At 55.7% G+C, this 27,394-nt stretch overlaps 11 protein-coding genes across 11 annotated transcripts; 2 read left to right on the forward strand and 9 right to left on the reverse strand.

The window, feature by feature from the left end:
- Positions 1 to 451: 451 nt before the first annotated feature.
- Positions 452 to 3,280, reverse strand: G647_08002 (uncharacterized protein; the record flags this gene model as incomplete). Its single annotated transcript, XM_008732314.1, has 1 exon — positions 452 to 3,280. The coding sequence occupies one exon, from the start codon at positions 3,278 to 3,280 to the stop codon at positions 452 to 454; it is 2,829 nt and encodes a 942-aa protein (XP_008730536.1).
- Positions 3,281 to 3,652: 372 nt separating this feature from the next.
- Positions 3,653 to 4,705, forward strand: G647_08003 (uncharacterized protein; the record flags this gene model as incomplete). The annotated part of the gene is made up of 3 exons (XM_008732315.1): positions 3,653 to 3,769; positions 3,852 to 3,962; positions 4,064 to 4,705. 3 exons carry the CDS (start codon positions 3,653 to 3,655, stop codon positions 4,703 to 4,705), a joined length of 870 nt encoding a protein of 289 aa, XP_008730537.1.
- Positions 4,706 to 6,025: 1,320 nt separating this feature from the next.
- On the reverse strand, positions 6,026 to 7,759 carry G647_08004 (uncharacterized protein; the record flags this gene model as incomplete). Its single annotated transcript, XM_008732316.1, has 1 exon — positions 6,026 to 7,759. The coding sequence occupies one exon, from the start codon at positions 7,757 to 7,759 to the stop codon at positions 6,026 to 6,028; it is 1,734 nt and encodes a 577-aa protein (XP_008730538.1).
- A 653-nt stretch (positions 7,760 to 8,412) lies between these two features.
- On the reverse strand, positions 8,413 to 9,287 carry G647_08005 (uncharacterized protein; the record flags this gene model as incomplete). The annotated part of the gene is made up of 2 exons (XM_008732317.1): positions 8,413 to 8,628; positions 8,691 to 9,287. The coding sequence occupies 2 exons, from the start codon at positions 9,285 to 9,287 to the stop codon at positions 8,413 to 8,415; spliced, it is 813 nt and encodes a 270-aa protein (XP_008730539.1).
- A 1,360-nt stretch (positions 9,288 to 10,647) lies between these two features.
- On the reverse strand, positions 10,648 to 12,578 carry G647_08006 (uncharacterized protein; the record flags this gene model as incomplete). The annotated part of the gene is made up of 4 exons (XM_008732318.1): positions 10,648 to 11,725; positions 11,784 to 11,813; positions 11,888 to 12,201; positions 12,291 to 12,578. 4 exons carry the CDS (start codon positions 12,576 to 12,578, stop codon positions 10,648 to 10,650), a joined length of 1,710 nt encoding a protein of 569 aa, XP_008730540.1.
- Positions 12,579 to 13,329: 751 nt separating this feature from the next.
- G647_08007 (uncharacterized protein) lies at positions 13,330 to 15,138 on the reverse strand (the record flags this gene model as incomplete). The annotated part of the gene is made up of 5 exons (XM_008732319.1): positions 13,330 to 13,992; positions 14,060 to 14,582; positions 14,637 to 14,861; positions 14,918 to 14,994; positions 15,046 to 15,138. The coding sequence occupies 5 exons, from the start codon at positions 15,136 to 15,138 to the stop codon at positions 13,330 to 13,332; spliced, it is 1,581 nt and encodes a 526-aa protein (XP_008730541.1).
- A 1,234-nt stretch (positions 15,139 to 16,372) lies between these two features.
- On the reverse strand, positions 16,373 to 18,341 carry G647_08008 (uncharacterized protein; the record flags this gene model as incomplete). Its single annotated transcript, XM_008732320.1, has 2 exons — positions 16,373 to 17,523; positions 17,570 to 18,341. 2 exons carry the CDS (start codon positions 18,339 to 18,341, stop codon positions 16,373 to 16,375), a joined length of 1,923 nt encoding a protein of 640 aa, XP_008730542.1.
- An 801-nt stretch (positions 18,342 to 19,142) lies between these two features.
- On the reverse strand, positions 19,143 to 20,309 carry G647_08009 (uncharacterized protein; the record flags this gene model as incomplete). Its single annotated transcript, XM_008732321.1, has 1 exon — positions 19,143 to 20,309. The coding sequence occupies one exon, from the start codon at positions 20,307 to 20,309 to the stop codon at positions 19,143 to 19,145; it is 1,167 nt and encodes a 388-aa protein (XP_008730543.1).
- Positions 20,310 to 20,828: 519 nt separating this feature from the next.
- Positions 20,829 to 23,069, reverse strand: G647_08010 (uncharacterized protein; the record flags this gene model as incomplete). Its single annotated transcript, XM_008732322.1, has 1 exon — positions 20,829 to 23,069. One exon carries the CDS (start codon positions 23,067 to 23,069, stop codon positions 20,829 to 20,831), a length of 2,241 nt encoding a protein of 746 aa, XP_008730544.1.
- Positions 23,070 to 24,602: 1,533 nt separating this feature from the next.
- Positions 24,603 to 25,343, forward strand: G647_08011 (uncharacterized protein; the record flags this gene model as incomplete). Its single annotated transcript, XM_008732323.1, has 1 exon — positions 24,603 to 25,343. The coding sequence occupies one exon, from the start codon at positions 24,603 to 24,605 to the stop codon at positions 25,341 to 25,343; it is 741 nt and encodes a 246-aa protein (XP_008730545.1).
- A 341-nt stretch (positions 25,344 to 25,684) lies between these two features.
- On the reverse strand, positions 25,685 to 26,916 carry G647_08012 (uncharacterized protein; the record flags this gene model as incomplete). Its single annotated transcript, XM_008732324.1, has 2 exons — positions 25,685 to 26,200; positions 26,260 to 26,916. 2 exons carry the CDS (start codon positions 26,914 to 26,916, stop codon positions 25,685 to 25,687), a joined length of 1,173 nt encoding a protein of 390 aa, XP_008730546.1.
- Between the last annotated feature and the right edge of the window lie 478 nt (positions 26,917 to 27,394).

The following is a 27,394-nucleotide window of genomic DNA, read 5'->3' on the forward strand; positions in this document are numbered from 1 at the left end:
GGAGACTGCTTGGGTTTCGTCCTGACATTATTCTGAGAAAGGCCATATATATGATCTTGGTGGCGCCTATCGTGGAGGAGGAAAGCATATAGTCCCCTTTTATAGGGCTAAATGAATGAACGAGGTGCTGTCCCTGTCCTTGTCCACGCCGAGCAATGTGCATGAGATGTATCATGAGGAAATGGACTCAAAAGGAGCTTATACATTAGAAAGTACTGCGATGGCGCGTGTCTTGTACAGTACTTTGAGCAATGCTAAAATGGACGGATGGAACTTCCTCGCTATATGCACTATATAGAATGACTGGCCCTGTATTTGCTATCCTCTTATTTATAAACCATTACTTACATCACTACTTAGAGTATACATTATTAGGCTATTATAGAAGGAGGTTATAGCTTACTATTAGAGCTTAATGTCTAACTGACTGACTAACTGACTGACTGTCTGGTTACACCCTCTTCCTCCTCGGCCGGGCATTCTTCTCCCTCCTCTTCTCTTTCAACCTCCTCTCCTTGACCATCTTGTCGATGGACCTCAATTCCCCCTTTCCTCCCTTGCCCTTGCCGTTCCTCGTCGGAGCGGTGGCGTTGCCCAGACCAGGGTTCTGATCCGCGCGATCCTTCGCGCCCTTCGCCTTGAGGACCTGCTTCTCGTAATCGCCCCTCAGCTTGTCTGGCGCTTTTGGCGCTCTCAACGTCCTGTGTTGGAACCGCTTGCCTCGCATGTTGCTGTGCCCACCTCCTGCTGCCATCCCACCGCCACTGGTGTTCTTCTCCTCTTCGCCCACCCTACCGATCCTGCCCACGCGGTTCGACTTCATCCACCGCTCGAACCGTCCACTGCGGAAACTGGCCGCGATCTTGGCGCCGGATTCGCCACGGACGAGTTTTCGGCCCTTGGACCCGTCGTCGTCGTTCTCCCTGCGCACGTACTTCTTGTGCCGCTTGTCCCAGCGCATGACCTGCCTGTTCTCGCCGAAGGTCTTGGACGATTCGTCCGCGCCGAGGTCCATGGTGGCCGAGCGGGCGGACTCGATGAAGTTCGACGTGTTGCTGCCGGTGTGCACGCCGTACGCGCGGTCCGAGGTCAGATCCTGCGTGGTCGGCAGGTAGGACATGTAGTTTGAGGGGTCGCGGAAGTTGGTGCCTTCAGGGCCCGAGCGGGACTTTGCTAACGACTGGGCATTAGATTTGGGCTTTTTGGCGTACGGCTCCGAGAATGTGACTTCGAGGTCGGTGGAGGAGGCTTCGGACATGGCGTCTGCGTCGGGGTGATGGCCGTCATCTTCGTCTTCGGATTCCCCATGCCAGTCCGGAACTGCCTGCGTAGAGGCTACGTCGTCCTCAGGGGCTGATCGTGCTTGCGCCGCGTCTGCAGCTTTTTGCTTCCTGTTCTCCAAGCCTGATCGGATCTGTCGGATCGCATCCACGGCTTCTTCGTTGTTCTTGCGACCTCCACGTCGCGCACCAATTTCAAAGATCGACTCTTGCGGTCGGAAGTTGCCCACTCGGGTCAGCATCTTCTCCCTCTCGACTTCCATGTCATCCTCCTGGTTGTTGAATAAAGGATGCAGCTCGGCCCACCCGGGAGAAGAGACGAGTTGTTTCGACCGCTTCGCACTCTCCGACGAGGCCGAGTTTCTGGTCCGTTGGTATAGTTTTTCGCCTTTTGATGCCACATTGCGCAGAGCGGAAAGGTCGGTGTCCGTTTCTAGCGCCTTTGTAGCCCACTCCGCACTCGTCTGATGGTCCTCACGTCGCAGACTCCCGACCACGATATCCTGGGCGAAATCCACGCTGCCACCGCCCGCCCTGCCGACCACCAATTTCCGGCCGAGGAAGAGTTGCAGATCAAGCAGATATGGCGCGTCGGCATCTCGTACAAGACTATAGCTCCACCCTTTCTGTCCGGCCCTTGCTGTGCGACCCACGCGATGGACAAAAATCTTCGGCTGAGAAGGGAAATCGTAGTTGATCACGTTGGCCAAGACAGGAATATCAATTCCGCGAGCCGCAACGTCGGTCACCACGAGGATGTTTGTCTGGCCTGTTCGAAAGTTGTGGACTTGTGATTTTCGAGCCGTTTGGTCGAGGGAGCCGTAGACGTAGGACACTGCGTACCCGGCTAGGAGGAGAAGGTTGGCGATATATTCGACGTGGTGTTTTGTGGCGGTGAACACTATGGTCGAGAAGGGGTTGGAGGAGGCTTTGTTTGTGCTGTCTGATGCTGTTTCTGCTTCTTGTCTTTTCCGCTTCTTGCCAGCTTTAGCTGTGCTCGTGGAGGTCTCGCTCGAGCTGACAAGCTGGGATCTCGTCGAAATCTTGATGATATCTTGAAGGATGTGTAGCAAAGCACCTTCTTTCTCCGATGATTTCAGGGTGAAGAATGCATTTTGCAAGTCCGGTGAGATCTTACTATCCGCATCCAGACGGACCAATACGGGATCTTGCAGCCCTGCCCTGGCAAATTCGACCAGTGACTTTGGGAGCGTGGCTGAGAAGAGCAGAGTCTGTCGCGAAGCCGGTAGAGCATGAAGAATCTCAGTCAGTTGAGCGGCGAACCCCATTTCGAACAGCCGGTCGGCCTCATCAAACACGGCATACCGGATACTTGACAAGTCCAAGTTCATTTCAACTTTCAGATGGAGGAACCTCCCCGGAGTGGCAATGATGATGTCTGGATTGTTCGCCATGGCAGAAAACTGCTCCTCCAGACTGTCACCACCGACGAGCAGAATAGAGCGTAGATCGGTGCCTCTGCCGAGTTCTTTGACCACCTGCAATGTCTGCAAAGCCAGTTCTCTTGATGGCGACAGGATCAGAGCCCTTCCTCCGACTTTCGTGCTGTGAACCTTCAACTTCTCGATCATGGGTATCACGAAAGCGGCGGTCTTGCCAGAACCCGTTCTCGCCATGCCCACCACGTCCTTGTCATTGAGCAGCAAAGGGATCGTCTTGCGCTGGATCGGTGTAGGGACCGAGAAGCCTTTCCTCGTTATAGCCTTGAGCAGATTGGCATTGAGGCCCATAGCTTGGAAGCCACCGCCTTTTTTCACGGTCCGTCCTTTTAAATTTGTGGCCTTCCGGTTTGAGGCGGCTTGTTGGGCGGCGATGATGGCTTCGTCGTCAGTGCCGGACACGTCTGCCATGACATCCAGATCATGTCCTTGAAGCTGGCCATTTCGGTCGTCTGCGCTGCCATCATCTCCTCCAAACAGTGCGCTGCCGATATCGAGTTCATTCTCGGAGCGGGCAGGTGAGCCCGACCGGAAGCTCATATTGTGAGATGGAGGACCGACTTCTCGCGCATTGGCATAGAATCCCTGGCTTCTGTAAGATTCGTGCCAGGCCTCTAAGTCGGTTTAGAACTGACCTTTTGCCTGCGTACCAGGAAGATCCAAAAATTTATTGAACCTTGCGTTTCGCAGTCACCGTGCTCTGCTATAGCGGGACACTTGTACGGTCGAGTAAGCGGCCAATTTGGGAAAATCGCTTTACGCGCGACGCGTCGGATCTGTGTTTAGAATTTTGGCCATAACGCCCACTATCGCAGTCCTCACGATCCGCTCGCCACCATCACCACCACCACTACCACCACCACCACAATGAGTATGTATTCCAGCTCGCGAGAGAAACAATATCCGCTGATAATGTCAGACTACGGCTACGAGAACAACCAGTATACGACCTCGTACGGCGCCGCCGGATGGGCAGACGGAGGCGGATTCGTGGCGGGGGAACCACAAAGCAGTCCTGCTCAAGGGAGAGTGAGTGACCCTCAAGATACGCTAGCTAACACCGACTCTCCCCATCGTTCTGCATAAAAATGTGCTATGCTAACGAAAGTAGGGCGGCTATGGCAAAGACACGGTCCGGCCCATGACCATCAAACAGATCCTCGACGCCCAACAACCGCACCCGGACGCTGATTTCAAAAGTGACGGCGAAGCATTCAATCAGGTGTGTTGTCATGCGCCTTCATTACTTTCATCTATCTCCCTTCCACCTCCGCACGCAATTCCACATGCACCCGAACCCAACGCTGACCCTCCCTCACGCAGGTAACATTTGTAGGCCAAATCCGCAGCATCTCGACCCAACCCACGAACATCACGTACAAGATCGACGACGGCACCGGCCTCATCGAAGCCAAGCAATGGATTGACGTCAACTCTGCAGATTCCGAGTCGTCGAAGATGGACCTCGACAACAGCAACAAGCCGAAACTTGTCGAGGATGGCTACTGCCGCGTCTGGGGCCGGCTCAAGGCCTTCAACAACAAGAGACACGTCGGCGCGCACATCATCCGGCCCATAACGGACTACAACGAGATTCACTACCACCTCCTCGAAGCGACGGCCGTGCATTTGTTCTTCACGCGCGGACCCCCGTCGAGCCTCGACGGCAATGCCCAGGCGAATGGCCACGGAAATGCCAACCACGCCGCTGGGGGTACTGGTGGTGGTGGTGCTGGTGGCGCGACCGCCGACGCCCATCTAAGCCACATCTCGCCCTTGGGACGACGCATCCTGGCCACGCTGAAGAACACGCCGCAGTCGAACGAGGGGCTGCACGTCCAGATGATCGCGAGCCACATGGGCGTGTCGACGAACGATGTGTACAAGGGGGCAGAGGAGCTGGTGGCCGCGGGGGTCATTTTCACGACCGTGGACGATCATACATGGGCGGTGTTGGATGGATAGGTAGGGGATGACATGAGGCGGAAGACTCGATTGGCGAGGGAGGCCGAATGAGTGAGTTTGAACGTGGCCATACGAACGCACAGTCACATCACGATCATGATCCGATCGTAATCTGAGCCGAGTCTGGCTGGATCGCCCACGGCGCGAGAGGGCCAGACCAAGGACGAGTATGGCTTGCGATGAAACCCTGAAGGTCCAAAGCCTGATGTTTGAACAGAGGATCAAGTAGGGAGTGTGAGCGGTGAGCGCGAGCAGTGGGAGTGAGCAGCGAACTGGGAGGGTTCTCATACCTTGACACGCTTGTCTCGCCTGACTCACTACTAGTAGACTTGCATCCTACGAGCATGTATGTACATTACGACGCAACGAGACGAGACATCACATCACACCAAGTCACATTATATAATACAGTACCGTCCTAGATAATTTCAACTGAGCGAGCCGAGCAGTGAGTGAGTACGTGACTGGGTGAGTGAGTACGTGACTGGGTGAATGAGTACGTGACTGGGTGAGTGAGTACGTGACTGGGTGAGTGAGTGATCTGTCCGGTATTCGCGCAAGGACAGGCGAGGAAGGATTATAATTAATCGATCCCAGCGTGGGATGTCTACGCCTGCATTGATTGACGAAGATAAGCCTCAAACACTAAATAATTAGGTCGCCCTTGCCGTACTCCGTACTGTATAAGTGATGATAGAGTGCTTGATATGTGATGATTATAACGGCACGGCGTGAAGTGACACACACACACACACACACACACACACACACACACACACACACACACACACACACACACACACACACACACACACACACACAGTACTCCGTATGGCACGTTAAGGACACGCCACAGCACAGCACGAGATGGAGAGGAACCAGATACAGTAATGCGATTCCCAAATCTGGCCTGCCCTACCCTACGCTGCCTCTATCCCCCCTGAACCTATCATAACACAACATAATATAACATAACGTACAGTCTATACTAGGAAGGTAACTGGCATCCATCCAATGCTCAACCAAATATAGCCAGTCAAGTTCCCAAGTCGTCTATTCCCCAATGGCCTGAATGTATCGCCGTGTATCCAGAAGGCCGACCAACTACATAAGGTACATAGATATTGAAACGACACAAACAATACGACACCTAACTACACCTCTGCACCTCCACACCTCTACACCCCTACACCAGATATACACCCATCTCCCTGTCCGGACTCGTACCCACACCTCCGTTTACGGAAATGCTGTACAGTACGTCGGCACATGCAGTACAGCACAATATGTACTCGGTGCATGTAGTGAGTGCTTCGAGTCTCATCGGAGTGCACGATTTCGCCTGGCCCAGCCCCGTTCCGCGTCATTGTCATTATATCCAACATCGGAATCTGTGTCGTCGTCTTCGTCATCGTCATCGTCATTCTCACTGCTACTAACTTCAAACGGCTCGGCGCGGTCAAAGTCGCGTCTCTGCCGTCTTCTGCTCCGATCTGATGAGGATGTAGATCCCAAACCATGTGGGGGAAGGTGTTTCATGGACACAGCGCTGCGGGAGTATACGTCGGCGTGAGAACCCGGTTGGTGCTGCTGATGCTGGTGCTGGGTCTCTTCTTGTCCGTCATAGCCGTATTGGTATTGCGACCTCCGATCTCTGTCCTGCTCGTAGCCGGCATGGCCATTCGCGCTCTCATTTCGACCCTGGTCCATCATGGCGGCCAACCGGCGGTCTTTCCTCTTCGCAATCTCCTCCTGCGCCGCCATCCACTTGGGACTCACCTCCCAACGCCAGCCATCGCCTGTGGTGTTGCAGATAGGCAGGGCCCAGAGCAGCGGATTGGGGCCGAAGAGATGGTTGAGATTCCGACGCCAGCCCAGGTCAAACGCATTAGGCATGTCCTCGGAGTCTTTGTCGTCAAGGTACTCCGCGTAACGGTCGCGCTCGCGCTCGGCTTCCAAGTGGGAGTATGTTCTCCGTAGGGCGCGGAGGGCGGGCGTGTCGCCAGACGGGTCGGGATGTTGTGGCCGGGGGAAATGGCGGCTGTTGGAGTCATACACGCTCGGAACTGGCGAGGTATGTTCTTCGCCTTCCTCATAACGCGACGCACCTGGAACGGCATTGGCATTCCATTCGAGGAATTGCTCGCCCGCGCGCTGCAATCGCCCAGCAACCCCCTCGGAGCCCTCTCGGCGATGGTTCAATTGCTGGTCCTGGCGATTTCGTTCGACCTGCGCTCTGACGCCGCTGAGGTATCGCGTCTTCTCCAGCTTTTCGATCGTCGTCTGCCCTTTCCAGCAGAGGTAGATGTGCCATCCGGTAAAGGCCGTCAAGACCAGCCCGATGATGCCGGCAATGACGGACAGCAGGATGATGTTGACGGGCGCGATCTCGTCCAAGTAGCCGCTCTGCTCAAACAGTTCCTTCCACATCCACCACGCCGCGTTGGCAAAACATACCCAACAGAACAGTGACGTGTATATCAAGAAGAGCACAAAGGCCTTGTAGTTGTGGAGCCCCAGACAGGTGGAGAGCCAGGGACAATGATGGTCCATCTTCAGCACGCATCTCTTGCATGTCGAGCAGTGGTGTGTCCGGTCCGGTTTGGACACATGGCACTTCTTGCAGAAACGGGGTGCCCCCGTCGAGGAGACGGTCACGGCCTGATACTGGCTGGGGTCGGCGGCCGGTTCGTGCGTTGGGAGCACCGAGTATCGACCGCGTCCTTTCGATGAGGCCTCTGCCGGCGGTTTCAGCGGCGAGCCTGGATCGGTAAACGCCGCGACCGTGTATGACCAGTTGGCCAGACAGTAGAGTGTGACCCCCAGAAGCGAGATGGCCTGTATGAGCCACCACACATGTTTTGACCGGTGGCTACCGAAGCCTATGGACGCCACCACCCACACGGCCCAGGTTGTGATGCTGTAGACAAATGCAAGCGGGAAGTACGTGGCTACCGTGCAACAGCCACGCTCGCATCTTTGGGCGCATGACTGTCGTCGCCGGCGGCCGGGAGTCGGAGGAGGCGAGGAGGAGGGAGTTGAGTAGCTGGGCATGGAGGGAGGAGGATGAGATGGGTACGGGCGAGCGTCGCTGGACGGAGGGTGTCGAATTAGTCAGGCGGTCGGGTCGAATGCTGTCGAGCGCATATCATCTCGAAAGGGTTGATTGCATGGTTTCGGTAGGAGTAAACAGGCGACCGCTAGGGCGGAGACTTGACGGACAAAGAGACTCGGCGTTAGCGACAGAGATGGCAGGGCAGTAATACAGGCCGTAAAGAATAAGACTTGTTGTTGATGCAGTACAAGTACAAATTAGAGCATAAGTCGAGACTGCAATGCGTGTGTTGCATAAATCTGAAACGAGTGTTCGATGGAGTTGGCAAGTGACAAGTGACAGAGTGACGAGTGCCGAATGACGTTGCTCAGCGCCCATCTGCTCGTTGTCTGGACTTCGCGAGGCCTCGTCAGGCTTCCACCAAAGGCTTCCTCCGGGCGGCACATCGCAGCAGTTACAGTACGGAGCACAAAAGTATTCATAGTGGAAGATAGACGTGGCTTCAGAGTGGAGTGTGTATATTCCTAAGCTAAAGGAGCGTGATAGTTCTCCGTGGCCGGTGCCTCTCAACGAGCGTACAATAGTTGGATATTCGGCATAAGTATTGGACTCGTCCTTCCCTCACCCATCGGTCCTCCGCCACCATCCACCATCAGCCAGACTTGACCGGCGCGGTACCGACATTCTCCCTTTCCTTCTCCTTCTGCTTGCCCACTGGCTCGCGCACCATGACATCCATTCTCAGCTCCTTGCCGGCCGCCCGTTTCAAGTAAATTTGCTTTCGCAGCTCGAAGCCCAGCTTGCCGTAGATGATGATGTTGATGTCATGGGAGCTCTCCAGGTAGCACGGAAGTCCTTCAGCATCAGCCTATACAGATTACAGATTAGCATGTAGCCATCATCGTAGGGAACCGAATCAGCCACGCATACCATCTTCGTGACATGTTCAATCAATTTCCTAGCATATCCGCGGCCACGCGCCTCGGATTTCGTGCCAATGTAGCTGAGATACCACGAGTTGTTGTCCCGGTCGCCCAAGATCTCCTGTTTGCTATGGTGCAGCAGGGGCAGGAACTCATCGAAGAAGCGGACCCTCCCCTCCTTGGACAGCTTCCAGCTCAAGCGCCACATACCGCTCCGGAGGATGGTGAGCCAGTCGTCGATGTTCTTGCCCGGGGGCAACCACATGGCCACACAGTCAAAGTTGTCGCCCGTCGTCAGAACCAGTCCCTGGAGACAGTGCGCGTAGGTGACGTACTCCATGGCGGATTTGTGCATCTCGAACCGTTGTTCCTCGCTCAGGTGCATTCGGTCGGGCGTGTCGATCGCATAGCGCACGATGTCGTCCAGGCGGAACGCTTCGGCCAGACAGGCAGCGGCCTCTTTGTACTCGTGTGGAGCGACGACGCGGACGCCGCCGTCCTGGGTCGGAGCCGTCGAGAGAGCGACTTTGGTGGCGGTCGAGGGCGATTTCTCGTGAACGATCGCGGCATCCAACATGGGAGCGGCAACACTAGGAAGAGCCATGCTGGGTGGTTTGGTATTTAGCAGCTTCTAGTTTCTTTTCTTTTTTTGATCTTTGTCCTTGGTCTTGCCCTTAGTTGAAAGGTCAAACATGTTCGGTCAACCTACTGTTTGGTATAGCTCAACCTCGATCAATGGGTCTTGTCAGAATGCCCGTATGCTCCGAACAGAGCTGGGCGGTAGAGACAGTGTCGCTTCTAAATGGGAAGCGTAGGCTAGGACAGGAAGTACGTATATCAACCGACATCAGCGTACGATCCGTCTTGGGTCTGGACTTGGGAGAAGGAGAAGGAGTAACGGGTGGCCAGAGGTGCGATGTAACTTCAGCGGGTTGATCTGTTCCGCCGGTAACGGGCTTGTGTTCTGTGGCACGTCTGGTAGGAGTGAGTACCGCGACGGGGAACCTTGCACGGACTTGTTAGCTTCAAGGGTCAGGACAGGGTAGCTGATCTGTCGACGACGACAATCCAGCGATCTTGTACAAGGCCTTGAGGCTGGCACGAGTAAGCAAAGCAAAGCGGAAGAAGAGCGGAGGGCAGTGGTTAGGCAGGGGGACGAAGCTTTTATCAACCTGCCTGTCAAACGGAGATATGAACCCGGTGCCACTCGGTGGTGCTCTCACAGGAAAGAAGCTATGGGTAAGGGTAGGACGGATGCGGTTGACGACGCAAGCCCGGTCAGCACCAGGCGCAATCAGATGATTCGAATGATAGAGAATCCCCACGCTATTGACCGCAACTGGCTTCACATCAGCAAAGTGGATATGACGGGCCGGTGACTGGCAGATGAAGATTCCCTGATTTTCGGAGGACGGCGGCGTCGAAGGTCTCTCAGATAACGAGCATCAGCTCCACTCCTGCGAGCAAAGAGCTGTGAAATGGAAAGGGTCACGGGGTCGCGCTTCGACATGCTTGATGAGGTTTAGAAGAGACCATGGTTGCAGGCGGAAGTGAGGCGAGACGACGGGGATGAGAAGGACGAGACGAATCATTGGTTCCACCGCCACGTTCCCTGCACATCCGAACACGACGGTCAAGTTGGGCAATCGTGGGGTGCAGATACGCGGCGATATCAAGTGACTTTCACACCGACTTCAGAAGTCGTTTACGCTGTGTTTTGCGAACATGCTGAGAAGAGCTAGATTCTGTCCTGTTACTGTGATCCCTCTGAGAAGAGCGTAATTACTCTAAAAAGAGTGTAATCCCTCTTAGAAGAGCGTGATCCCTCTGAAAAGAACGTTATCCTTTGCTGAGAAGAGCGTGATCCCTCACTGAGTAGAGCTTTATTCCGCATTGAGCGGTCCCCGTCTTACTTATACAGTTATGATTCCAACTAAGCTCCCGCCGAGACAGACTCTTCCATATCAATCGGCCTTCACTGCTTCCACCGCCGTCGGCGCGCCGCCCTCCTCATCCTTCTTCTCGACCTTGTTTGCCTTCAACGTCTTCCACTCCATGCCCAGAGCGCCGAAGATCGAGGCACAGGAGAACGCCAGTGCGACGTAAAAGACAATCACCAGCGCGTGGTTGTACACTCTCAAGACCTCCGGTAACTGTTGCGGAGTGAATGCCTTCCTCAACTCGGTAGCCCCCGTGCTGACGATGTCGTGTGCGGTGATGTTGCCGATGCCTCTGAGTCCCGAGACAAGCTTGTTGTCAAGGATGTTCTGGGCCAGGGACACGGAGATGGTGCCGCCCAGGCCCTGGCAAAAGAACACCAGCGACACGCCCGTCGGAGCATCTTTCTTCTCCAGCACCGCTTGCGCGGCGATATTGGTTTGTTGGAGGCCGACCCCGACGCCGAACCCGAACAATACTTGCACGCCGATCCACATCGGGTGCGCCGTGTCGACCCTGAAGAGCGTGAACAGCCCGCTACCGATCGGGCCGAGAATCGCCCCCGCCAGGATCGATGGGTTGTAGTAGCCGATTTTGCTGACGAACGCCCCCGAGAGGATCGACGCGACGACCAGCGAGAGAATGAAGGGCAATGTAGAGTATCCTGACTTGATCGCCGAATCACCTTTGATAGCCTGGAACCATATCGACAAGTAGTAGACCGTGATCATGAATGCGGATCCGAGACAGAACGAGTAGCAGCCCCCGGACGCGATGGTGCGTTGCTTGGCGATCCGTGGCGGCACAGTGGCGGATTCCTGCCTCACGATCTGAATCACGATGAAGACGACGAGGAGGACGCCGAACAGGACGAAAAGGGCGATGACGCGCCCGTTGGACCATGCATACTGCTGGCCACCCCATTGTAAGGCCAGGAGCAGACAGACAATGCACGGGATGAACACGAGCGTGCCGGGGATGTCGATTCGCGAGAGCTTCTCTCGGAACGGAAGCTCGCCGAGCGCGGGTGGGACGTCAGCGACGGCGAAGTAGAGGAAGGCAAGTACTATCGCGCCGATGGGGAGGTTGATGTAAAAACACCACCTGAAGACCACGTTAGATTTCACGAGAGTCAGCGTCCTGCCAATAAAAGGAGGCTTACCGCCATGTGACCTTTGTCGTGAACACTCCTCTGTATTCTTGTTAGCATCGAGCACGGACGGCGCGAGCAGACGCTTCACGGTCGCCTTTTCAAGGCAGACTTACCCCAGCAGAGGGCCAGCCACCGAAGCCACCCCGAAGACGGCACCCAGAAGCCCCATATAGAGAGGTCTCTTCTGAAGCGGCGCAACATACATCATCAGAATCATCGAGCCGTTGAACAACCCTCCAGCGCCCAAGCCAGCCACGGCGCGTCCCCAGATGAAGGCAACCGAGTTGGGCGCCGCGCCGCATATCGCCGAGCCGATTTCGAAGATGAAGACCTCGCCGATGAAGATCCATTTGGGCGAGTAGAAGGTGTACAGACGGCCGAAGAACAGCTGAAGGGCCGTGGTGGGGAGCAGGAAGGCGGCATTGTACTGTCAGATCACCGCGGGCGAAGTGTCAGCGGTCTGGATCCTGGCTGATGGGGGCAACGAAATAAACAACAGGTGGTTGTTGGACCTACCCAGCCCACGTCGCCGAAGCTTTGGAATTTGTCCGTGATCTGAGGAAGGGCGGTGGCGATGATGGTTCTGTCCAGCGCGACCAGGAACACAGAGAGGTAGATGCTCAGCAAGACCACCGCCAATTTGAGGCCAGTCGGGTAGTTTTCGATCTTGCTCGTGGTCTTCTCGAGGGCACTCCCTTCGTCTGCATTCGACCTGTCGTGTTCTGGCGGCGAAGACGGTCGGCGTGACGAGGCACGCGAACTGGCCCCCTCGCCGACTTCATCGGCTGTCTTCTCTTCTACCATTTCTGTCTCTCGTGTGGTCGTCATCGTCGCAGCCGTCTGTGTTTAGCCTGAGGCACGTCCATGACGGGGATGGCTTCAGGCCATCTTCAAGCAAGGCGCCAGGATACAGCAGATATAGGGAGCCCCCGAAATTGGCCGGAATGCGACACACATTTTGCGCAGGGTCGCCACCGATGCAGCTATCCGGGGTTAGAACGCGCCGTACTCGTATCGCCGCAAACTGATCTGATTCCATCTTCGCGCCGCTGCTAGACGCGGTAAATCCACCAAGTTATCCCCTCAACTGGAGCAAATTTAGGTGCGCTCGGGCCCGAACAAGCACAAGCATCCGAATTCAGGTGTCAGCCGAGATTTAGCGGGCAACAATTGGTTCTAGGCGCCACTAACAAGCATCCTAAGCACCCGGACCAACCTTAAAGTTTAAAGGGTCCTTGGCTGCGTAGCAGCCTGAATGCCTAATTAACAAGGACTCCATGCCAGAGCATACCGGTCTCGAGTACTGCGTACGAGTACGAGGTACATGTACTCCCCTCATACTCCGTACTTAACAAGTCGTTCCCATATCCCTCGTAGCCGCTCGTCAGAGATTGCGAAACGTTTCTCATTCCAGCGAAATTGCTTCGATTGTGATCAGCTAGCTAAATCGCACAATCCAAGTGATTGATCACTCGGTCCTTCAGCATGCACTCATACCATCGTGGCCGACAAGTCGGCTGCGCACCTTGCCTCTCACACTCTTGAGGTCCACTCCTCACTTAGTTTCGACATGCACGGCCTCAATGTCACCCTTGGCAGCCTTGGACGCAACGCCGATATCCTGGACACCGCTGAAGTCGGTCATGCCGAACAACTCGTCCATACGCTCGAGAGAGAGACCCTTGGTCTCCGGCACGAGGAAGAACGCCCCGATGGCAATGGTGAAGCAGAAGGAGCCGTAAATGAAGTAAGTGCCGTACCCGCTGGGACCTCCCACGGTGACCAGCATGACAGGGGTGGCGCGCGCGACGGCCAGATTGAAAACCCACTGCGTCGCGGCCGCATACGACACGATCAACCCCCGGAGTCGCTGCGTAGAGATCTCGGAGCTGTAAATCCAGCACACGGGGCCCCAGCCGAACTGGAAGGCGGCCGCGAAGAGGTACACCATCACCAGTGCGCCGTATCCCGCGCCCGAGATCGGCGCGCCTTTCTGGGGGGCATCGAACCGGACGAAGAAGCCGAGGTAGAACATGCAGAACCACATGAAAAATCCGGTCCAGACCAGCGACCATCTTCGACCGAGCGTGTCGGCGAGGAAAAGAATGAAGATACCGCAGGAGGCCATCTTGACAATGCCGTACACTCCGGTGGCAAAGAGCGATTGCGTGTTTCCCGTAACACCGAGATTGGTGAAGATGGTGGGAGCGTAGTAGTTCTGTATAGTTCAATTGTTAGCCATGGACTCGAAAGCGGATTCTTCACGGCCCTCGTGGGATACTCACGATAGCGTTGGTACCGGTCCATTGTTGGGCACACATCAGTCCAATTGCCATGATCGACCGTCGGCGGTTGCCAGGGATCGTCCACGCCTCTTTCGTCAACGCCCAGTAGCTGTTACCACCGGCACGGCCTCGCTCAGCTTCAAGTTGTGTCTGCATTTCCAGGAGCTCGGCTTGGACATAAGGGTGAGTTGGCGGTAGGTTTCGGACTTTGGAAAGAATTCTCGAAGCATCATCCCAGTTGTCCTGGGACGCGAGCCAGCGGGGACTTTCGGGACAAAACAAGATGGCCGTGAAGAGGAGGAACGGTGGAAGGGATTGCATCGACAGGGGCACAATCCAAGTGGCATGGCCCTTCAAGTGTAGAAGACTGCCATAATTGATGAAGAAGGCGATCATGGCGCCCATTGTTTCGAACAATTGGTAGAACCCGACAAGCAGGCCTCGAATACCACGGGGAGCATTTTCGGCGACGTAGGTGGGCGCAACCATGGTGGCTCCTCCGAGACCCAAACCTTCCACGAATCTAGCATTGTTAGACAGGTTCATGGGGATAACTCATGTACCAATCTCGACGTACCGTCCAACATAAAAGCACGAGATGTGGCCGTACGAGAGTGCTTGGAGAAGGCCGCCGATGAAAGCAAATGTGGCGACAACGTAGATTGTGATCTTTCGTCCCTTCCAATCGGCCAGAGGATTGGCGGCAAGGGCGCCAACAATGGCACCGGCTTGCATGACGGACACCAAGTTGGCCGAAAGGTTAGACTGCGCGATCTTGGACTTTTCTGTGAGACCGAACTCGCTGATAGCAGGTCAGACCCTCCGGATTCACATCGTTTGCCGGGGAATACCTCTTACTCTTTGAAGTCAGGCAACGTCAACACTCCGCCAATGATGCCGATATCCATTCCGAAGAGGGTTCCTCCAAAGCAAGCCTGGAGCAAGTCAGCATACTGTCTAGCCCTTCAGCCAAGGTGCAAACGTACTGCCGCTGCCAAAGCAAAGACCCTCCAGTTGTAGACCTCTGGAGGGTCAAGCTTGACGGCATCATTGTGCACGACTTTTCTGAGGAACGACATGGCGACCAATCGCGTTCGGGCGTCTGAACAGCTGGACGAGGTGAGCGAGTCGAGGCTGGAGAACGGATCTCATGCGAGGGGAGGAGGAAGAGAGGTAAATAAAGGGACTCTTCGACCGGTGTTCTCACGCGAGGCCACATGCTCAACCAGGATCTGATGCAGCTAACGGTGACGGTGTTGATTCTGCCGTGGAAGCGGAACCCCAGCTCTGTGGGGAGGAGACTGGAGAGTCCATGACCATGGGACTGAATCACGGAGGACCGTGCCGTTCGTGTACAAGACTGGCTGGTAGAAAGGACGACGGGCGGACATTTGCCAGATGGCGAATAGGTCTGCGGCTTCGTCGCCACTTAGCACAAGCACCAGCCTAGATGTAGACAAGATGCGCAAGCCTTGGATAAGCATTGCAGCACGAATCGCCAAAAAGCTGGGCTTGCTGCAACGCTTGGTTGGCACCCAGCAGTCTGAGAGTGAGCGGAAGGTGACACTCGCCTGCGGGGATGGGTGTGACATTCTCCAAGGGAAGTTGGCGTTTTCAGCCTGAATGGGCTCCCTAATTTGCAAATTGGGAAGCTGGTGGAATCATGGAGGCGGAGTGGAAGCCTCCTCGACTCCCACCACTCGAAATGCGGAGAAGCGCAGACAATGGCTGAGGTTGACACTCCACCTGGGGTACGGAGCGACGGCACTCCTTTCCGCAGATCGTGGGTAAAATCATTTATGGATAAAAGACAGGCTGGAGAAGGTTGAGAGCAGAGGCCGACCCCGATTCACCCCCGTCGGCACAATCGTTCTCGTCATCTACCGCATCCAATCACATGGCTCTTGACCTATGCATCGAAGAGCAACCGGCAACTGAGAGGCCAGGGAGACCTGAGGTGATTGGCACTGGGCACTGCCGTGTCGCAAGCTAGTGCAAGTGGATGTGAAAGCTGAAGGCCATCAAATACCGAGTCGGCAAACACACCGAAGGGCGAGGCTGCACTACTGAGAGTCGACCAACGCCTCAACGACTTGCAAGTGGCTCGTCGCAGTTAAAGTGTAGCAGCAAATCAGCCTGCACCGCCAAGATGCTGGACATTAGTTGATACCACACCCGCATGGTTACTGGTAAGACCTTGGCAGTGAACATGGGAGTCGCAGACATCGACAGAAGTTACTGTATGAGTCAGGAAGCGAAACCCTTTTTCTGTGTGTCATCCTTCGCACTCACAAAGAGAGGCGAGACGTTCGCTCAAGCCATTCTGCTCTTCATCCAGCCTGGGATATCTGGCCTCCGCTGCCAGCCGTCTTGCCATCTCGTCTGATAGTCCGTAACACTGGCTGGGATGGCGAACACCGCCGTTGTGAGCCAGATGTCTGCATCCTTTGGCACGTCCATTGCCAAGCTGGGCAGCACGGATCTGCTTTCCACAAGGTTGCTGTTGGCGTCTTCGTCCAGCACTCGGCCAACGCGCGCGGGCTGCGCTAGCTCGACGATACCGACAGCACCACCTCGGGTCACGGCAATCGCTTCCCCGTTGCTCTCCTGCCTCCCTTCGCTCTTCTCCTCATTCATCGTCTGAAGCTCCCGCTCGTCCTTGGTAGCAACACCATTGAGAGCGAATGCACCTTCGCTTGTCTTGAGGTTCCTGCCGCCGCTTGTGATACGATGTAGGCGCAGATGCCAGTTCGGCGTGGCTTCTGACGGGGGGATCAGATAGGTCTCGACCACCACATCGGACCATGGCTTCCACTCCGATACCAGGACCGGTGTACCCTCGATTGTCTCCAGCCGTGCGTTTAGAGGCTTCTTCCGCACCTTCCAGGTCTCCCCTGCATCGTCCGACAGTGCGAGCACGTTGTCGCCACCGATGGCTTCAACAAAATATCCGCCCGTCGGGACGGAGTACCCAAAAGCCGAGCTATATGCGTACTTGCCGTACTTGCTTTCCGCAGCTCTCATCGGGTAGTGGCACATCTGTCCTGAAGAGAGGAGGAACGTATGCCCACCTCTCTTCACCATGATGTGCAAGGGATGCTCGAGCGGTAAGACTGGTGGTATCGAGTCAGAGGGATATGCTTGCTCTTCGCTCTGCCAGAAGGGATGTGATTCGGGTAGAGCCAAGGCTGCGAAGGACAGCATGAACCAATACGTCGAGCCCGGGGAGTTGTAGTTCTCGGATATGAATTGATTAGGATAGCCGTAGCCGATGGTCAAGATACCTGATCCGTTCAGGATGTCCTTTTGGTGAGACCAGTAACGGAGGTTGCGCAGGAGGACGCCTTTCACCACCCCCCAACCCAGGGGCGCCTCGAGGTCCAAATCTGCAAACGCCACCGCGGCCCAGAAGCCGGCCATGGCAAATCGATACGTGAGTGAGCGCCCGAACGTTATGGCGCGACCTATCATGGTCAGGAGATGGATGGGCTAGAGGCCGGGTCATCTTACCTTGCTCGTCGAAGTAATGCAGGAAATCCTTCGCGTACATTCTGGCTCGACTCTTGTACTCTTCCGCCCGCTTGGGGTCTTTGTCGCCGTTGATTTTCGCATACAAGAGCTGCAGATACTGGATGGCAAATGAGCCCGAGTAGTAATCCATCTGAAGCGCATCGCGGGGCCCGTCGTTACTCCAGCCGCCAGAACGATGGAAAGTATCCAGATGGTCGAGATCAGCCTCGAGTCGCTCAGCGTCGTACGCAGCGCCGTTCTTCATCAACGCCAGGTTGGCAAAGACACGAAACCACAGCCAGTTCGTGTTTGGCATTTCCTTCTTGTTGATGTCCAGCCACACACGAACATTCTCGCGCTCCCTTTCCGTCAACGGATCCCACAACTGCTTGGGCGCAACACAGAGCGCAAAGCCGAGGGGACACATTTCCACCATCCGCTGATCCAAATCCTTGGACCAACCCCAGAATTCGGGGTGATCAGGGTCCGTCCCATTGCGTATGCCCTCTAACCAGAATTCGGCACCTTCGAACGACTCACCACCAGCAAGCAAGGCTCCAAGACCCCACATGGGCCTGGTAAAGCCTTCGAGCTGAGCACCGGCTTCATCATATCGGGTTGCGGTGGCACCGAGGCGCAGTCTGGTCTTGCCCGGCGAGAAGAAAGGCAGCAAGGGGTTCAATAATGACTTGCACGCATCCACGACTTGGGCACGGGTGGTGAGAGGGCTGTTCAAGGATGTAAAGTAGGGAGAAGACCGGGAAGTAGACATGACGGCGGTAGCGAATGAGAACAGACGACGTCGCTCGTTCCGTCTTGCTCCTGCGCTTATGCGGCCGATAGAGGAAGCATAGATTGTTTTCACTCAAAGGACACGACGCAGCTCAATCGCTATTGTATCGGTGATATCGTGCGATGAATGAAAATGAAAAGCGATGGGTATGACGTCCTTCATGAACTCACCCTCTCTGGCTCTCCTTCTGCTGGAGTGCTTCTGCCCTTTGTGGACCCAGACTCGAATTTAGCCGTGAACAAATCAGGCAAGGCGGCGGCAATAGGACGCTCAAGCCGCTAATTGAATGAATGGCAGTGTATCGACCTGGATGTGGGTAACGGGAAAGTGACGGGAGAGTGACGGGAGAGTGACGGGAGAGTGACGAGAAAGTGAGAGCGAACGCGTCCGCGGGGTTTCATCGCCGCTACGAGCTTGGAGACGGCCATTTCTCCGAGCTGCTGTTTTGTATCGAGCTGACACTGGCATTTATCTGGATGAGTTCTTTCGACACGATCTGGCCTGGCAATGCGACTGCACACGAAGACGGATTTCGTTGGGAGATCAGTCAATCGTAATCTGCTTGTTTCCGCCTTCAAGCGTCATGCAGCTTCCACACATTCCATCTGATCATCGCGGCAAATCGAGACTCTACCTTGTAGCCCTCCATCAAAACCCGCCGCTCATGATGCTCGTTATATATCGTAGTGCACGGAATCGCTACGGAAGCAACAACCTATGCTTTGTAAACTCCTCGCTAAATTCATTTTACCCTACCAGGCACACTCATCAAGTACCTATTCATTCCCTTTGTAGATAAAAGTCGTCCACACTGCTTGCAACGCCCCCAGACCCGGCGGGGAAGAAGATCTTTTTCAGAACCATCAGACACAAGGCCAGAAAGACGCCCGCGATCGCCCGGTCGATGGTGATGGTCTGCTCGCGATCACGGTCTCGCTGAAGCGTCAGGGGCCGGGCGTTCTGTGCGATCGCGGCATTAGCTGCTGCGAGCGGGGCGTTGTGAAGACCGGAAAAGAGAGGTCTTCTGTGTGTCGCGGTGCCAGAGGAGGCGTTGGGCGGTTGTGCGAGGTCACCGGGAGTGAGAACCGCTTCGGCGGACGCTTGAGCTGCTTCCGCCGAAGGCGTAGGAACATGCTGGAAGGGCGACTGCGAGGGAAGCTGTAGCGATGACGAGGACCCAGTCTGCGATGTGGATTGCGGTGCTGTCTGAGGATAGGAGGAGGATGGTGGTGAAGAGGATACTGTAGCCGCCGTGGGATTCGAAACGGTGTCCGGTGGCCGCTGTGCTTGTTGTACCGTCTCCTGTGGCCGCACTTGTGGTTCGCCCCCGCCCTGCGTCGCTCTCTGTGCATTGGGATCTCTCGTCTCAAGCGACATGCCTTCTGGCAACGACTCTAGATCGAGATCCTCCTCTCCCTTCATGTCTACCCCGGCAGACTTGCAGATATCCCACCACTCGCGCATGATCGTCTCGTTGCTCTTCCCGCATGCTTCGCACTTCCAGCTGCGACTCTCCTTCGCAAGTCTCTTTCTGATGTCGGCGGGCGCTTCCAAGCCACCAACCTGCCCGGCTGAACCCTTCTCCGCCATGAAAGATCGGAGAGCCGTCAACGCGGTGCGCACGCCCCATGCTGGCATCCACGTCTCCTCGTGGAAACCGGATATGCTCAGACAGATCTCTCGGTTCACTTCAAAGCGTCCCGAGGGGGTGAGGAAGCGGAAGTTTGGGGGCTTCAGAGGGTATGTTGGTGGAAGGCTAATGCGCCCGTGGTACATGCCCCCTGCGTAAGGTGAGGGTGAAGGGGGTCCGAGCAAAGTGAAATGCCATTCATGTAGGTCGGCGTCCGAGACCGGCGCGGCGAAGAAGGCTGGGTTTGGATTGGACGAAGGGGATGATAATTCGGCGGTCTCTTTGAGGAGACGTCGGATCGTAGGACTGGGAGCCATGCTCGGAAGCAGTGGGACTTGATTCCAGATGGGGTGAGGGGCCGATGTATTAGAGCAGGGTCATGAGCAAGGCGAAGACGACGAGGAGAGGACAGAAATCAACGAGTCGGAGGAAGAAATGGTGGCACTGGCGACAAACACTGCGTGAGGAAGGGTTGAGGATAGCAAACAGCGTTCGAGGTGTGTATGATTGTCAACGTGGCATCAAGACAGTGCTAATCCGCACAGCCTTGTGCCCTCCCAGCCTCTCTAAACTTCTCCGCGAGGCTGCGTTGTAAATAGTAGTGCGATTGCGTCATTCGCCGCTCTAAAGTCATTCTCAGGCTAGCCCTTCACAGGGGGGGGGGGGGGAAGGGCTATCGCGAATCGAAGCGAGCGGAGATGAGTTGTACACAGTATTATTTCTAATTGCCCTGCTGGAGTTGGCCCGACTAGCAGGTCCTTGCGCTGTCGGATAGCGTTCCTACGTACATCACATCAAGTGTTGATCGGAAGAGCCAAGTGTGTCTCCTTTTTTCACTAATCTGCTGAAGCCAACGCCGCGAGGGCAGCCCATCCTCGAGCACCCATATTACGAGTGTGACTGCCTAGCACCTCGATCGCCCGGAGAAGAGGATGATGAGGATCATGTTCCCTGCTGGTAAGAAAGAAATCCAAGACTTTTCGAATGAATCGCCTGTGTCGCCAATCTTTGAGGGTCGATTTCACCAGCAGAGCTGTCTTCGGGTCGTTTTCCAGCTGCGATAAGACTTCGAGATACCTCGACTCAAGAACATGTGACCATGAATGCAATTCCTGCTGGAGCATCGGTTGTCCACAATTGGCGAACTTGTTACCAATGTCGAAGATCTCTCTCAGATGCCCAAGCCATTGAAACCAAGTCTTGACATCCATGTGAGCGACGGTGTGATCCAACAACGTCTCCTCCCGTTGCTCCATCATGGATAGCAAGACGCCTTTCCAAAATCCTCGTTGGTGATATTGCAGGAATCGCCGTGAGCAGATCAACTTGGCAAGGTGCGTGCAGGCCTTTTCGGTGCCGCTGGATATGATGGTGTCAAGATCCCTCAAATGGTCGTCTTCCATGTCCCGGATAAGCACCAGACACTGGCTCCGGTCAGACTGTGGGAGACTCGGGGATGACATGATCGCCAAGGCAAGACTTCGCCGTGGGATGTGAGGACGCTCTTGCCAGTGCCACAGTAGCTCCACGAGAACGGCCTGTGAGTCATGATCAAGTGTGCCACGACCGGTGAGGCGGATCAGGCAGTGTTGATCCAGTTGCGTCTCGAGAGCAGAGTCCACTCTCCCTCTCACGACTTCGGCTCGAAGCGCAAACAGGGCTTCGATCTCGACGGTTGACGGCCAGTTACTGAGCAGTAGCTGTGTTTGATGATCGAGGGTGCGTGATAGGCTAGGCACGTTCGTTATTGTCTGTCCGAGAGCTTGCAATCGGAGGGCAGTGGGGTGGGGGTTGCGGCGATCATCCTTCTCCATAAGATCATGAAGCCTCATCTGCAAGTCGTTGAGGTCCTCTTGAATGATGTCTCTAATATAGCCGTTCAGGCAGTCGATGAGGGTGTGGTCGCCGCTGGCATGCACCGTCGTCAACAAGTCCATCAGCGCAGTCGTTCGTCCGGGGCTCGTAGACGAATAGAAGATGTCTGAGAGCGACTTATACACCCGAGCTTCCTTCAGTGCTACAGCCTCTTCGAGAATGCGCAGGGTGTTGAGGTTAACCTGGTTGCGCAGGCAGAGGAATACGAAGCTGTCCACCGCTCCAGCCATCGACAAACGCGAGCCTGAAGGAAAGTCCAGGACGCCATTCAGGAACGTGCGGCTATCCATGCTGGCGTCGATACTTAGCCATGCGAAAAACCGCCCATGACGAACATAGGCCCTGCGGTGTTTTCGAGCGTCATTTAGCAGTGCCTTCAGAGCTGAACAATGCCTTTCATACACGAAATCTGGGCCATCTAAAAGGAGGACATCGCGAAGCTCCGTTTTGTGCTCCACGCTGAGTTTTTCCTGGCCGTAGATGCGATGCTTGACAGGCCGCCATAGACACCAGGCTCGCGCGTTCCTGAGACTGCTCTTGAGTAACGTGTCGAGTGTTGGGGAGATACCGAACATGCTGGGCAGCCCGCGGACGGCTCTGTGAGCACCCGCCCAATCGCACCGATCTCTCAGCGCTTCCACCTGGGCCGCGAATGTTCCACACATGCGAGTAAGCAGTGAATCCAAAGTGTGAGGTGGAAACAAGTCGAACAGCAGGACGGGATCCGCCACCGAAAAGAAGTCCCGGGCATGGCCAAGAAAGGTGCTGCACTTCTTCTCAAGCATGAGGATCAGGGCCCGCGCGCGCTTTGCCTCGGCTTGTGACACGGCGCCATTGTTGATACAGTGCACCGAAGCAATGAGTCCCAAGTACTTCGAGGCACAGGCGTCGTTGTCGAGGTCAAAGTTCAGCTCAATGGGAGTGGCAAGCACAGACCGTATGGTCGGTCGGGAGAGCGCATGGGCGCACGACAGGAGCGCAACAGCTTTGTCGGAATGGCGCCTAATCAAAGCATTCAAGCGATCTTCTTGACTGGTCAGAGTGAAGGACCAGCTCCTTTTCCTCAGGAAAACGTCGGTTGGACGCTTAAGCCTATCCAGAATCGCCGACCTGTTCTCTTCGTCGGTGTCTAGAGCTAGTCGGTCAAGCGAAGTCGTGATCTTGTCGAGGTCTGCGTGCCATTGATCCTGATCACGTCCCATGCTTTGGAGACGGGCTTCGGCTCCCTTGAATGGCCAACCATATGACAGAGATGGAGCCGCACGATGCCTGCCAACCGTTGTTCATGGTTCGAAGCGTGTGTGTATTTGGTTGCTGCCACACTCAGAGTACGGTCGTCAATATCTGGGTATGGTCTGTTCTGAGCCCAAGGGAGTCTCGTTGATTGTCCAGACGAATCTCTGCTGTCCTATCCTCCATCACAACAAGCTGCCCATGAGAAAGCAAGGAGCCCGGGGGAGACTCTGTCCCTCCGTGTGAGCGCCCGGAATCTGACAGGTCATAGAGTGATGCACTCTAGCGGACTTTCTTGTGAGGAAGCAGTCGAAGTCCCTGACGCCACAGACATTGTCAGCCCAATGCGGGAGCGAGATCCCTGAACGGCTAGAGCTGCTTCATAGCAATAGTGTAGCTTGGGAGAGGCGGTCAGGAGGCATTGAATCAGCGTCGAAACTCTGTTGGGCGTGGGCAGGCCCCAACTCAGGCTGGTGGAAGCGGCAATGTGAAACGACACAAAGTGGCCAGACCCATGAGGCTGATGACCATGTCAAGGAGGATATGGCCACTGGAGTCGGCCTTGCTCGCTTGGACGACCAGACGCCTCTCTGGCAGTGACTGTGCTACCGTAGCTTGACTTGACCATGGTGCTATGCTGTACCAGCATCCACGATCCCCAGAGGTCAGGCAACAACGCCATCAGACAAACACGAGGTCACTCTCATATTGGCTTGTGGCGATGTGATAGACCCGTCTCATCAGCTCCGCCAGCACAGCACATGCGGGAAGGCCAACGTCCATTGGAAGGGAGAGGCGATTCGAGGCCCCTTCCACGGCTCACATCAGGCTGGATGGATAAGTGTGACGCCTGGTTTCTGAGGCATGAGGCGTGAGGTGAGAGAAACGCCAACACGAAAGATCCAATTTGCAATAATGATTTTGTCAGACTGTGTCGTGATGCATCCCGGCCATGGGTCTAATCCCCGGTGTACGGAGTACTGCCACTCTGAACCCTCGGCGTTCATATAGAGCACCTTGTTTCACCGACATGGCCATGGCTATGGTGATGCCCATGGCCACGGGCGTCGGACATGTCGAGCCTCAAGCACGGGCAAGCAAGGCGCGCGCTGCAAAGGTTCCGCACAGCTTGGTTCAGCCGGCCGCTCGCAAGCCACCCATGTGCTCCTCCCATCGAGCAGGGGCAGAGGATTGCCTTGAACGCGACACACTAAACAGACATTGAGGCCTTCACGGGGCGTACCGTCGACTCCGTACGACACGGTCAAGACGGCTGCTGAGGCCCATGCTTGAGAGTTGCTCGCGAGTCCAGCCATGTACTGTAGCCGGATCCTCACCTCAAGCTGGGCAGAGCACGTGTGTCCGTGCAGCACAGCTTGCTTTTTACGGCAGACGTCTTCCTGTTTGCTCGGGTCGAGTCCTGAGCCAAAGTCAACCAGGCCAGATCACAGAGCTGTCTGGTCAGCTCACCGCACCACTGTTGCCAGTCAAAGGACGCGACCATGGTACTGTTCGATCCCGCAGACACGGCCCTCGCAGCCGTGGTGAGGTCCATCAATGCCACAACTCCAGCCTGGCGCCTGGGACCGCTCAACGCATCCTGGGTCGTCGTCACCGACAGCATCCCTCCCGGCAGCGACGTCAACGGGCATAACTACTCCGACTCGCACAGCGACATAGGCGGCACGATCGTCGTGCAGAGGAAGGTGACCAACAGCGTGGGATCCCTCCCGCTCAATTCATTCGTCTACCTGATGATCTCGGCCTTTGTAATTATCGTCCTCATCGCCCTGCCCAACTGCAAATACATCGCAAGGCTGCTCCTCGGGAAGGACACGCGCTTCGACACCGACTGCCCCCATTCCGCCACCGGCATCAGCGAGTTTACGTTCAACCGAATGATCTGCGGGTTCTATCCACCTGAGCCGAGACACGAGCCGCTGCCCTCATATCTCGAGGCGTTGGATTACGTGCCCGGCAGGGAGGTCCGGTCCAGCGACGTCCGCGAGTGTCAGAGCATGATCCGGCGGGTATATTTGTTGAAGGTCAAGGTCTTTAATGCCGGCAATGTCCATCCCGCGAACCTAGGTATCGTCGATGACTGGAGGCTCCAGGCGAAGGCAGGCTTGAGCGATATCAGGATCCTGGCGGACAGTTGGGCCCAACGGCACGACTGGTCCCCCGAGGAGAAGATGAAGGTCGCTCAGATTCGACAGAGGATCATGGCCATTCAAACCGGATGACCGATGGATGAGTGATGGAGTTGGAGAAAGATCAAGCTGGTATGCTGCTGCAATTCCCAATGGACTCATCGTACATGTGCCCGTTGATGTCTGGGCTCGCGATTCCAGCAACTGGTCTGATAGGCGAAGGGTTGTTGCTAGGGACTAATGGCCATAATATAGAAGCTACCGTAAACTATTGCCTCTGTCTTTCCTGGAATACTCGTACCCGCTCAATCAAAGACCATATCCGGCCGTGTTGCACCTGCCAGTCACTGGCATTCAATTATGGTCTTCCTTGTCTGAGGCTATCGGGACTGATCATCTGTCATTTACGCCACCAGCCGAGCGATGGCTTATATCTAAACCTCCCTTGCCACCCTCGTACACCTGAGGTCTCCATACCTCGTATGCAACTCCGTCACATAAGCTCTGTACCTTTCGTCCAGCATCCTGAGAGCTTGGACATCCAACCTTCTCCGATCTTCTACGATGTCACCGCGGAAGGCCGCACTCGGATTCCGCCTCAAGTCCCGGATCAAGTCTGCCATTGGCGGTGGTTTCTCGAGATCGTTGGTTCTGGTGCGCAGCTGCTCGACGATATGGGCTCGACACGCAGCCGTCATATCCGCGAGTAGTGGGCGCAGGTGCGGCGGGAGGCCCGCCCTGTTGCCACTGAGCTGCTTGTTGTTGCTTTTCCAATCAAAGGCAAGCAGGATCAAGGATGCGAGCAAGAAGAAATCGTAGATGGTATCGCGGGCTAGGCCGGTATTCTTGGCTGGAAGATGCTGGCCGAGCTGGTACTTGAGCACGAATACCATCTCGGAAGTGCACCATATCCACAAGCTCAACGCCGCCCAGAAGAGCCTGTGAGTGATCTGTAGGCAGTGGAAGCAGTTAGCGTACTGGAATATGAAAGCGAGTGGAGGGCGCGTACAGCTGTGAGCTTGCCGTGTGCTTGATGGATCATCCACGCATTGATTCCAGCAAAAACCGTGGCGATCAACCCCATGCAAAATTGAATGCAGTGAAAGGCGGCTTCAAGCTTCCTTTGTGGCCAGGCGAAGCTGTTGCGTGTCTTCTCGTCCGCGAGCTGAAGCCAGACGATCTGTCTGGCGATGAGACTCCCGAGGGAGTACATTGCTGTGACGAGAAGTGCCAGGATGAGGACCTCGCCCAGAACCAGCGCGACCTTGGCCTTCCGCGTCTGCTGTTGGAGGTGGAGGACAACGATACGGTAGGTTGTCGCAACAAGAAACCCTTCGCCGCAGAGTTTTAGTGCCAATATGGGCACGTCGATGAAGAAGTAGTTGTACGGCACCGAGATACGGGCTTCGTGCAGGAACAGGTCGATGATCGTGACCACGTACCAGAGAATCAGCGCGCTGATGCCGATTAGGAGACCTCTTGCCGACTGTGGGTTCACGTCGAAGATCTGCCTGGGACCTCTGGTCACGACCCATAGAGAAATAATCGCGCCCAAGGAGACGATGTCCGCCACGATCTGGCCCAGCGTGTATTTGTCCTTGAAGAGCGAGCCGGCCAAACGGGTCGAGAGCCACGAGAGAGACGAGACAATCTTTCCATCAGACATCCTGTTGACTTGTGTCGCCGTTGCGTCCCGTACGTCGAGGAATCTGGCGGTCCTCGACCTGGACGAGGGGTTTATCCAAGTCGACGATGAGACGCGGCTCTTGCAACGTTGAATGCAATGTAGCACCCTGGACAGGCTGAATGAGGTTGCCTTCCCTCCTTGGCGTGATGTGAACCACCTGCTTGCAGCCGGGCGCTGGAAATTTGAAGGCTACATGTGCTCCTCGGTGGCCATCGCATTCGCCTTGCATCAGGCGGTTTTGGCGCCCATTCCAAAAGGCTGCTGCCTGTGGCTCCAGGAGCACAAGGTGTGAGCTGATCAGCGAAGACGGTGGTTATTGGCTAGAGCATCAGGCTGATCCTTTGACATCACGTCCTTTGAGACTGTGGTGGGCAAATGCCCCGGCGCGTTTTGGGGCAATAGTGCTCGGACTGGTCGGTTCCACCCTGTTGCGTGGTGGCGTTTTCGTGGCTTTTCC

Source organism: Cladophialophora carrionii, assembly GCF_000365165.1.
Source record: "Cladophialophora carrionii CBS 160.54 unplaced genomic scaffold supercont1.6, whole genome shotgun sequence".
Lineage (NCBI taxonomy): Eukaryota > Fungi > Ascomycota > Eurotiomycetes > Chaetothyriales > Herpotrichiellaceae > Cladophialophora > Cladophialophora carrionii.